Below are 12,158 nucleotides of genomic sequence, written 5' to 3' on the forward strand. Positions count from 1 at the left end.
TGATGATATCAGCAGACTTACATTGAGCAAATGAAGTTCCAGTTGTAAAATATAGATTAGGGATGTGCGGATGTATAAGAAATGTGAGCAAAGGAACTAGTAAGATGAGTATCTGATGCAAATGGGCCATTAGTGGAAATAAATACATCAGCAAACATGAAAATGTCAAAGCCTCTGCAGAAAAAAACGTAACGTAGAAATGTGAAAATGACTCAACTGATGTAGGTCTAGCAACTGTCATAGTTAGTCCAGTAAGGTAAACCTCAACCTTGATTCACAGAATCCTGCATGTATCTGCATATGCTTAAACTAGAAGCGATTCTTACAGATGTGCAAGTTTAAGTATGAACTGAAGTTTATTAATTGGAATTTATAGAAGATAGAAGAACAAATAAATGGCATTCGTGTTTGTTTTATGTAGTATCCTAAGTGAGGATGTTGGATTTTTTTTCTAAATTGGCCCCCCTCTCTTCCAAATAGGGGTATTTCCATTAGTAAAGGCTAGTGGTTTAAAATGTAAATAAATACTGTCATCTCCACAAGATTGCTGGATCTGGAAAAACTAGGAAGGCAGTTGACAAGAATTTAAATTGCTAATGCTTTCCGTGCACTACTTGGGGGTCTTAAGTTGGATCAGTAAGGAAATGTGACAGTGAGGAACAAGCTCTTCCTTACCATGACTAACACAGTGTGGCAAACCAGCTGTTCCTGATAGTGATATCAATCTCACTGCTTTTGATTTTAGGGGTAGAAAACCTAGAAGACATACTGTTAGAGATTATCTCATATTTTATCTTGAATTAATAAGGCAGACCAATAAAAAAGCCATCAAGACATCCATCTGCCATTTTGTTTCTAAATTTATGATTAGATTAGAAGATAGCTTACAGAATGTGTCCACCCGTGTCACTAAGGTCGAGGACATGGGCAGAGTGGACAAGATCTTTTTCAACTGCAAGGCACAATTTGCTGTTTGGCAGCTCAAAGTCTTTAGATATTTATTTAAGCTTTAGTGACAAAGGCAGCAGAAGTTTCTGCGAGCTCTGACTGGTGAACAACATGCTTTGTGACGGCTGGTTGCCTGTTTTCTACCACTTCCCCTATCCAGGATTACCTCAGATGCTTCTTGATATCTACGGAAGAAGCCTGTATTACAGATTGGGTCCTAAAAGAAAGGGTTTCATGTATACTTGAATAACATACTAGTCAGCTGAGCTGCCCGCATGGCAGCAGCAGATATGTGACAGCAGGTGTAAAGCAGCCGACTATGGGTGACAGCCGCTGCAGCCTTCCCAGAGCAGCATTTCCACCCGAGAGATAAAGCCAGGAAATAACCTTGCTGATCTGACACTTGATCGTGATTTTTTTTTTTTTTTTTTTTTTTTTTTTTTTTTTTTGAGGAATTCCTCAAAAAACTCCTCTCCAAATCGTACCCCTCTGCCTGGCTCTCAGCCAACATTTCTCATCCTCCTTCACTCCGTGAAGGTTTCTATCGTTTTTAGGACAGCTCCCGCCTTACGTTCGGTCGTATATCTCAGTACTTCATCACCACATTCTCACAAGACACGCACGAACAAAGCACAGCCGACAAAGCCCTTTTCCTTACGGCTTGTGCTCAGCGGGACACCCTCCCCACATACACACACACACACACACACAGAGCCCGACGGGCCGTCAGCGAGCGAACACAGCGCTCAGGGTAGGTTTGCAGCGTCGTGCAGAGGGCGGTGGGCACACGCTGAGGGCGTCACACCGACCCTCGCTCGCAACCGCGAGCGCTCTGCCCGCTCCGCTCTGTTCCCTCAGCTCAGCCCGGCCCGCCGCGCGTCACGCCGCGCCGCCAATGGGCGGGGAGGGGGAGGCGGGGAGAAGGAGGGGTGGGGCGGCGGCGCTGCCAATGGGTTGCGGGGATGTTTCCCGGAGGCGAAGCGGCGGCTCCTCCCCCGGCGGCCGCTCCGGCTGGGGCTCGCCGGCCGGAGAGTTTCGCACCCGGCTGGGAGATGCCGCGCGGGCTCCTTCTCCTCGCAGGTAACGCCGCGCGCGGTCCCCGATCACCTCGCTGGCAGCGGGATGGCGGCGGAACTCGGAGCCGCTCCGGACGAGGTGACGGGTTGACACCCTCTGCACAAAAGCGGAGCCGCGAGCGGGGCAGGGCCAACGCCAAACTTCCCCGCCTGGCTGCGCGGGGGAAGCTGTGCCGTTCGTTCCCTTCTCCTCCTTTCCCCCCCCTTCCCCCGCCTCTCGGAGCGATCGCTGTGTCCGGCAGCGGCGGCGGGGCGCGCTGGGGGAGCCTCTGCTGGCAGCGTGTGCGGAGCTGGTAAACAGAGCAGGGAAACTTTCTGGGCGAGGGGAGCGCTGAGGAAGCGGAGCGTTTTAACTGCGCCTGGCATGGTTTTGCTCGGCCGAGGAGCTGCGCTCGATTTCAGCTTGCGCAGCCCCTCGTTGCTGTGAGCCCAGGAGAGCTGCTGCGGGATCCTCAGAGCCAAAGGGGCCGCTGGGCGGCAGGAAGCCGTGCCCGGCTTTGTGGTGCGGATGGGAGCGCTGGGAGCGGAGTCCGGGCAATGGAAAGCTGAGACCGAGCTCCTGTGTGTGCCGCTCGTGTTTGGAGTTACAAACTTCACATACTGCCCGGCTTTTGCTGTAGTTTTCCATCTGCAGACGCTCCGCTGCCATTTGTAGCAGCACTGGTTGTGGTGTGGGAGCTCAGGAGGAGTGAAGGCAGAACAGCTGTCCGGGCATAGCCGGGTTTGGGAGCAGCAGGAGAGACCCTGCTGAGCAAAGATGGCTCGTGGGTGACCTGCCAGTGCGGGGAGATTGCGTGGCCTTTCTATTTGCCTCAACAGCCAAATGCCTACGAGGATAGCTCTGGGCAGCCTGGTCTGCTGGTTGGTGAGCCTGCACATAGCAGGGGGTTGAAGCTGGATGATCTTTGTGGTCCTTTTCAACCCAGGCCATTCTACGATTCTGAGATTCTATGATAGCAGGTGGAGTGAAGCCTGGACCATGCCTGACGTGTGCAGAATGACCCAATGAACGCCACTTTGAGTCTTAATTGTGCGATACCTGTTGTCTTGCTTCTTGAATTGTAGAGATTTAGGCCTAGTCCATTAGCCGGCTGCGACGTTTGTATGAATTGCCAGTATGGACTACATGCAAGGCTAGAGCCTTTCATTCAGTTAACCAGGGCAAAGTTCAGTTCTTTCTGCAATTGCTCGTGTTTCTGTACTCCTTGCTCTCTATAAGGAAATTATAACGTTTATCATCCTCATAGGGACTTCATAAATGCTTCACACTCTATGTGACACCCCAGTTTGTTGTACTTGAAAAGAATAGTAAGAAACAAAATTAAAAGCATCTTGCTCAAGATTTTAGAATTTATCTGTGCCGAGTTTTAACTTGGAATCTAAGAATCTCTTGGCTTTTATCTCTGTGCATAGACCATGAGAAACTGTGGCTTTCTTCCAAGTTTGATGTACAAAATTAAGTTTAGGTATGTTCCAGTGATTACCGAACACTCTGAAGCAAAGGCATTAGATTGGGATAATGAAATTTCACACAACGCAACCTTCCATTTTAGTTTTTTTTTTTTATTGAAATGCTACTGTAATTGAGCACTTGTATCTATTTCTTTCAGATTTGCAACCAACATAATGCTGAAGCTCCCAATTTGGAACAAGGATTTCACAGAATGGCACAGACAGAACCTAACCTGGACCATGACATATCATGGTTCCTCCTTCCATCATGCTGGGCTAAGACTGTTGTGGCATTAATTTCCTTCCTCTGCTTTGCTAACAGCTATGATGGAGATTTTGTCTTTGATGATTCTGAAGCCATCATCAATAATAAGGTTTGTCTCTTTTTTTTTTCTTTTTTTCTTTCCCTTTGACTTAAGTGTTAATAGAAAAGAAAGAGTGGCCACAATTTATCTAAGGAGGCCCATAATATTCATCCTCGTAAAGAACTTCCTTCTGATATTTCTTTTTTTTTTTTAGCTTTATTTTTCTTGAGTTTGGTGTTTTGGTGGGTTTTTTTTATTGTTCTTTTTTGAGGTAAGCTTTCTTTATCGTTGACAGGCAAGCTGTGCAGCAGTGCTCTGCAGAAAAACTGAACAAAATCTTATTCCTAAAGCTATTTGAAAAACATGACTTGATTTCTAATGCATAATAATACAAAAGAGTGAGCAAATTAAAGGGGGTTGTTTTTTTCCCTCAGAATGTGTCACCTTTCATTTTTTTTGCAAGTGAAATACTCTGCTTGACAAGTCTGATATATGGTCAAGAAAAAGAGATTTCTTTCTGCCATGGCAGATGGAGTTCATCTACTTGTCATCTAAGGCAACATTATCTAGGGTTGCAGCTAATTTGAATGTGCTGATTGGTAACACTTCTTCACAGAGTACCTGTATATCAAGAACTGCCTATAAATCTTATGCTCATTTCTAAGTGAGAGAGGGAGTACGCAGTAGATTTTTCCAGTATCTCTTAATAGTAAATAAAGGAATTTTTCGTTATCTCCTTGGAGTGATGGGCAAATACAGTTTGGTTGCAAGATAACTAACCAGTTGCTGTATGCAGAGTTCTCCAGCTGTGGTTTATGCCACAAAAATGTTAAAGGAGCAAGGAAAGCTTATTTTTCCTGTGTTTCTTCCCTAGTTTTTAAAAATCGATCATACATGCAATGAGTAATTCTTGAAATACTTAAAAACTAAGATATACAAAAGTTAGAGGCAACATATTGCAATGTGCATTTTAGAACTTCACAGTACTACTCTTTACTCAGACAAATTTATATTGTATACTTGTATACGTCATTGTGCCTAAGTTATAAATGTATTGGGAAGAAAAATATCCATCAAATTGGAATTAAATCTCAAAACTTATATGAAAAGACTATCAACAAATTAAGATCCTACAGTAGTTTGGTTTTTCTGTTGTTTTTGTGTTGTCGTGTTTGTTTTTTTTTTAAGGCATTCTATTTTAAATTATATAGCTCCTGGGAATGTTTCATTCTGCAAAATTTTATTTGGGGCACAATTATATATTTTAATTTCCTGAAAGAACAAGCAAAAGACTGATGTTGAAACAAGGCAAATTGTTTTGTTCTTGTAGAATTTCCACGGTAGTAATCTTTCTCCATTTCTTTCACTTTTTACTTGTGAAATATTTTTATTTATCTGTACAACACAACAACCTTCATCAGGATTATAGCTTTTGGCAGTGCTGAGAAATTCAGCCAATTGCTTGAATAGATTAATCAAAATCTAGTCTGTTCATTTAAAAAAAAAAAAAAAAAAAAAAAAAAACATGAGGCTTACTCTACTTTTCATATCAAAATCTTATACTGTCTTGTGGAAACTAAATGAGATTTTGTCAACAGTATCATTTTAACACAGGGTTAGATAAGTACTAATATATATACACTAATATATATACACCAACTCCATAAAAAAAGTTAGGAGACTTGAGTATTTAGTTGGGAGGAAGAGTATATAGAAAAGGCAGAGTTCATTTAATAAGTTACAGCATGTTTTCTCTATTTTCTGCTTTTTCAATAGGAGAGACAACAGACAAAGTAATTTTATAGATTTACTGAGTTACTCTATCTGTGTCTTTTTGGGTACTGCACACTGATTTTTTTTTTTTTTTTTTTTTTTTTTAATGTACTAGCTTCCCTGCCACACCCCTCTTTTCCCCAACCAGTCTTTCCTAATTAATTAATTAAAACAAAAGATACACTGTTAGTTCGACCCTATGCCTACCGTACTGTGGAACATTCAGTTGTTGGATTTATTGATTTCAAGGCTGTTTCCTGGATGTTTTCTTGTCATTTTAAGTAGCATTTTAACTAGTACACAATGGCTTTTGTCTTCGTAAACTTCAGACACAGTGTGTCATTTCCATAAGCCTTTTTATAGAAAAACTGACCTTTTTTTTTTTTTTTTCTAGAATTGAACCTTGCTTTGTATGGGCTGCTGCTAATCAAGTATTTAGAGATTCTTTGATTTGTACTTTTAGTTCTGATAGAGAACATCATATGTAACTTTTTATCAATTGTGACTTTTAGAGCAAATGGGCTCCTTTTTTTAGAGTCCACTGTGGGGTAATTGATGTAAACAACTTTCTCTCACTGAACTTAGGTGCATGAACAAGATAAGTGGCTAAGAATTTCTGGGTCATAAGGAGATGTAATTAAACACTAAATCATTCCAGGTATTCAGCTTTACCTGCATTCTTCCTGCTGAAGGCAGAAGAATACTGATTCTTGTGGAATGGAAAATATCACTTCGCTCATTCCAAATAGATTTCCCATCATTAAGGCTATCTGTGACGTAGAAGATATACTTTTAAAACTGCAGTACTTCCTTTTTTTAAAAAAAAAAGAAAGTCTTTTTCATAGTTCATTTCTTACACAAACATTTATAAGGAACAATGCTGTTGTTTGGGACAGCAGTCTGAGAACTACCATGCCTGCCAATAGATCCATCTTGAAGAGTACAAAGGCTTCAATATTTGTTGGTATACAGCCTAGTCTCAACTTGCCCCTCTAAAAGCAGGCTACATTGATTGATTTAGTGGGCTGATGATGAGCTTCACTCCTCTGAGAGTCAGATTATGACCTTTAATGTTTGTTCATGCCACTGGGGAATGGAACGTGCTGAAGGCCAAAATTGTGGTCTTGGGAGAAAAAAAAAATGAAATTCTGTGTATCACTTGACAACAGAAATATCTGTGAGAGAGTAAAGAACACTGGAATAATTCTTAAATTCAAATGGGATTCCCCATGAGTCTTGGTTTCTTAATATTTTCCTTGAAAATGCCTTAATTTACATCCACAGTATAAGACTTTTCAAAGACTGCCTTGTTAGCAGTCTCTTTTCTGCGTATTTGTTAGTAACGTATTTCAGAATGCTTCTGTTTGATAGTACGTTGTTGCAAGATCTTTATCCTACTTCCCCATCCTAATTCATAGAATCCTTCAGATCAGAAAAGACTGCTAAGATCATCAAGTCCAACCATTAAGTCTTCACCACCACACTCGCTAAAATCTAAGTGACATGTCTACACGTTTCTTGAACACCTCCAGAATCAGGGAATCCACCACCTCCCTGGGCAGCCTGTTCTGATGCTTGACTACTCTTTTGGAGAATAACTTTTTTTCCTAATACCCAACCTGAGGCTATTACCTCCCATCCTATCACTAGTTACCTGGGAGAAGAGGACAATCCTCACCTCACCTCAATCTCCTTTCAGGTCATTGTAGAGAGCAATGAGGTTTCCTCTGAGCCTCCTCCTCTCCAAACTAAACAGCCCCAGTTCCCTCATAAGACCTGTGCTCCAGACCCTCCATCAGCTTCGTTGCCCTTCTTTGAACACACTCCAGCACCTCAATGTCTTTCTCGTAGTGTGGGAAGTCAGACTGAACACAGCACTCAAGGTGCAGCCTCACCTTGTGCCCAGTGCAGAGTTAGTATCTCCTCCCTAGTCCTGCTGGCCACACTATTTCTGACACAGCCAGGATGCCACTGGCCTTCTTGGCCACCTCGACACACTGCTGGCCCATGTTCAGCCAGCTGACTGGCTAGCACCCTTTTTCCTTCACACAGCCTTCCAGTCATTCTGCCCCAAGCCTGTAGTGTTGCATGGGATTCCTGTGACTGAAGTGCAGAACTTGGCACTTACTCTTTTCAAACCTCGTACAATTGGCTCCAGCGCATCAAACCAGCCTATCCAGATCCCTCTGTAACTGTTAACTAATATTGACCAAGTTTGATCTAGTGATAGAAAACTATTTTTCTGGATTTTTTTGATGGATAGAGAACAGAATTTATTAATAGAACCAGGAAAAACTCAGATATTTCATGTTCCGTCCAGCAGCAGCCAGTAAGCATGGCACAGACGTTTAGTTGCATATTGGGACTAGCAGTGATATGTTATCTCTTGCCTTTCTGCAGGTAAAAATGCAGCTAGGGATAAGATGAAAGATACTGTAGAGCCCAGGGTAATGTAGAACTAAGTGAGATAATAGCGGTGTTTTTAAGAAATTGGAGGTAACGAGCTAAGGTTATTACAATGGGCCAACTTTGTAAGGAGATGTAAAACGAGTAAGACATAGGGCACTAGGCTTTGAAAGATGTTTCATGAGTTTAGCAGGCTGGTTTATCAGTTTACTGTTGTTTGAATTGGTTGTTTGGTCTGTTTTTGATTTGTTGGTCAATTTAAAATTCTAAAAAAAGAGGGTGAAAGAAGGTCAGAGTAGAGTAACTTTCTTTTGATTGCAGGTGTAACATCAGCACTCATATAAAAGGTATTCACTAGCTAGTACAGTATTGTTTTTAGGCTCCATCTTAAGTGTATATAACCTGTGTATTTGCTTATTAGAATTTGTCTCGGAAAAGCAGAGGAATAAGGGAGGGTAGAAGATGAGAATGTTGGATTGAGTTCAACAGCTTACTCTCACAAAGAACTAAGGAGGATGCTACAAAGCCCACCTCTTCAGAAAGGTGGCTTCCTTATTTTTTTCTTCTCCAAAGTCTATGTTTGTCTCTCAGTAGTCTATGTAATATGAATGTTTTCTTTATCAACATGGCTTTAAGAGAAAAGGAAAGAGCACATTTATCCTTTGCAATGTTTTGGGTATTTTTTTAGGCTCTGACCCCATCCAAAATTGACGCAATTTGTTCATTTTAGCATACGCTATCAATTGTTTAGGCCACTATGCAAAAGAACTTATTATTGGCTTCATGTATTAACTTTTTTTTTTAAATGCTAATTGAATAGTATTCTGTGCAAAGTAAAGCTTCAGAAAGAGTTTGTTCTTTTCTCTCTTCGGTCTCCTTGCTTTCTTGTTTTCATCAATAGTTGTCCTACTTGCACTGTTTTAAAAATAGCTGTTTGTGACAGTGGCCTCTTCTGTACGATAACCTTAAAACAAGGTGAAATGAAAGACATTTTACAATATTATTAGGTAAAGGTGGGGTTTTTTTGTATGCATTCTATTTCGAATATTGGACCAGATTATCAACTGACGTACTCATTGTTCTACTAAATTCCATGTAGTTATGCCTACTTAAAGGTCAAGATGCTTTGATTCTTTTTGATGGCCTGGATGTGCTCAAAAAGTGGGCACAGAAGAATCTAATGATTTTTAAAAGGGTCAAGTACAAGGTGTTGCACTTGGGTCAAGGCAATCCCAGATACAAGTACAGGCTGGGAGAAGGAACTCATTCAAGGCCAGGTTGGACGGGATCCTGAGCAGCCTGATTTAGTGATTGGCAACCCTGCCTATGACAGGAGAGTTGGAACTAGACAATCTTTAAGGTCCCCTCCAACCCACATCATTCTGTGATTGTATGACAGGCATTCAAAACTTGACCTTTGTTACAAGCTTTTGTACCTTGTCAAATGTCAGTGGAGAGCCAGCAAAACACCTGGTATGTTCAAGTTAACATGACCTTGTATTACTTAGAACTCATTTGTGTTATAGCTTCTTTGAATCAAAAAGAAATGTTATGAATCTGGTGTTTTATTTCAGGACCTCAGGGCAGAAACCCCACTTGGTGACCTGTGGCATCATGACTTTTGGGGTAGCAAACTCAGCAGCAATACCAGTCATAAGTCATATCGACCGCTTACTGTCCTAACTTTCAGGTGAGACTTGCCATTTTGTTCTAGGTCTGAAGATTTTTTTAAAAGCGTATTGGCATGTTGATTTTAGGGAGGAGGCAATATGAAAAAGAGAAAGAACAAAATGTCTGAGGGAGTTGGATGTCCTTCCTTAATCTGATTTTTCTGCTCTTTCTTAATCTCAAATTGAATTTTAATTTTCAAATTGTTTCTTTCTCTAAGTACACTTTATTTTGACGTTGTTTTTCAATATACTTTTCAGAGATAGCATCTCATATACTTTGTTATTAGGAGCAATGTTGATCAGTGTGTTGTCAAGGAATGAAATGCGTGGTCCCTCCACTTAGCCCTGCTGCCTCTTGTACTACTATTGCAGTTTCTGTTCCTTGCTTGGTTAGTAAACTATCTGATGATTCTTTTTATAAATAGCATCAATCTGCTGTGGCCTTTTGCCACTAGGACACTGAGTAATTTTTCTGTCTCTATCTCCCTGATATTTTTGTTTCAAGTGAATGTTTGTCTGAGAGTCTGAGTGAAAAAGATGTTTGCCTGTCTATTTAACTGGCTGGTTTTCTCAGACAGCTAATGGTTTACAAGGAGTCCTTCTGTAGATGCTTAGCTCGTGTCTCTTGTTTGCCCAAATCCTTGTACAAAAAAAAAAGCAAAGAAAAACCCACATAGCAACTGTGCACAGTAATGCAGAGAATCTTTAAGAACTGAGCCATAAACTTCTTAACTTTCCCCAAACAACTGTGTGCTATGGAACCAGCTGCTGCAGAATGTAGAGTTGGCACTGACTGTAGAGCTGTTTCTGGTCTAAACCAGGAACTAAGATTGGAGAATCATTTAGATTCCTCCTCAGACTGAAGCAAAAGCTTTGACTCTTGAGTTCAGTCTTAGTGTTTTAGGATGATGTCTCACTGTCTTTTGATGTTTCTTCACATTGCCATTGAGGAATATATGCAACTGAATGGTATGTGTCAGTGTCTTAATCTTAGTAAAGCTTTCAGTGCATTCAACAGCACATGCTTCCCTTTCTTTTCAAGGTCTCTGTGGTAGATTCCATCTTTAGTAATATCCTAGTTAGTTTAATGGGAGAACTGGGATACTGTCCTTACTATATCTGAAAATATGGGTGAATATGTGAGGATGGTCCATAAAATGCTGTTTTCACAAGTAAGAACTTGGCTTTCTTATTACCCCAAAGTTTAACTTTTATGTGTATCACATCTATAAAGAGTTAGGTATTTTTAATCATTTCATTTAAGCCAGACGTAGGCAGGTCAAATGAAGTATTTGAAGTTGTAAGTTTCTATGTTTCTCACCTTCTTATAAAAGCACACAGAAAATAACATACTCCTCCCTTTACCCTCTCTATTTTGCCTCAAAGTTCCTATCTTGGATTGGATCTTGGACTTAATGTTTTTTACTTCTTTTTTGTTCTAATACCTGTATGACATTTTCTCTAACCAGTCTCACAGATTAGTTACTAAGACTTGCTGCCTGACTACTTTCTGGATTGATGCTGGATTGTACCCAGCTGCTTTCTACATCATCAGTCCAAATGCTAAGATGTTTTTCTGCTGGGATGCCAGTAGAAATCGTAGTTTCTATGCATATCAGTTTCCATGCTGTGAATTTATTTAAAATTATTTCATCAAGTTGCTTGTGGACACAGTATCTCTTCAGCCTAAGACATCCCTCAATAGGCTGGGAGTTCTGTTGGTAGCCAAAAGCCAGTTCTAACTTATCATCAGTGTGATTAACACAACAGCATTAACATATGTCTTTGAAGAGAGTATATATTCTAAATATGGTATCTCATATGAATACCTTTAAATAAAGATCAGGATGTTGTTTCTGACCTGTTGTGGTGATATGAAGTGGTAAGACTATGCATGCCAGGGTTTGCTTGTATTTTTCAGCCTTTGTTGTTTTGTTTTGTTTTGTTTTTTTGCCTTAGCTTTTGTTTGTTTCTAATACAGTCTTGGTTTGGGGGTTGGTTAAGTTGTCTGTTAGTATGTCTCTAACTATTCATGTAACTCCTAACCTTAATGCTTTTGTTTGTATATAGAATTAATTATCTTTTTGCTGGAGGCTTCTACCCAGTTGGTTTCCATGTCATCAATATCATACTGCATTGTACTGTCTCAGTGTTGATGGTTGATGTGTTCTCAATATTATTGGGTGGATTGCAATTCACTAATAAAGGAAGAAGACTAAACCTGGCTCCAAAGACATCTCTTCTAGCTGCTTTGCTGTTTGCTGTACATCCAGTGCACACTGAATGTGTAAGTACTGAATACTTATTTCCAGCAATTTGTATCTTAAAGTTTTTGACCATTTTGATTAATTAGCTCTGACATAGCCTTTTACTGTACTCTTTGCTTATATATATTCTTAACGCTTCTCTTGACACTTGGCTTACAAGAATGATCAAATATTATGGTTAGTGCTTCCAAAACCTTGTAATTCCACAGGGCTGGACCTTATTAAGGAAGATAAATTAAATCATTTAAGTACAACAACTAA

General features: G+C 40.5%; 1 protein-coding gene across 3 annotated transcripts in view; it reads left to right on the forward strand.

The window, feature by feature from the left end:
* The first annotated feature begins 1,878 nt into the window (after nt 1–1,878).
* Nucleotides 1,879–12,158, forward strand: part of TMTC4 (transmembrane O-mannosyltransferase targeting cadherins 4) — a 55,477-nt gene continuing 45,197 nt past the window's right edge. The window contains exons 1-4 of one of the 3 annotated variants that reach the window (XM_085215564.1): nt 1,879–2,028; nt 3,635–3,850; nt 9,535–9,650; nt 11,701–11,917. In XM_085215564.1, the coding sequence (XP_085071690.1) occupies nt 3,689–3,850; nt 9,535–9,650; nt 11,701–11,917 (495 nt within the window). In that variant the 5' untranslated portion in view covers nt 1,879–2,028; nt 3,635–3,688. Of the gene's footprint in view, nt 2,029–2,193; nt 2,318–3,634; nt 3,851–9,534; nt 9,651–11,700; nt 11,918–12,158 lie in introns of those variants that run through there. The other 2 variants (XM_085215565.1, XM_010728613.3) reach the window with 2 other exon arrangements.

Source organism: Meleagris gallopavo, chromosome 1, assembly GCF_905368555.1.
Source record: "Meleagris gallopavo chromosome 1, MGAL_WU_HG_1.1, whole genome shotgun sequence".
Taxonomy (NCBI): domain Eukaryota; kingdom Metazoa; phylum Chordata; class Aves; order Galliformes; family Phasianidae; genus Meleagris; species Meleagris gallopavo.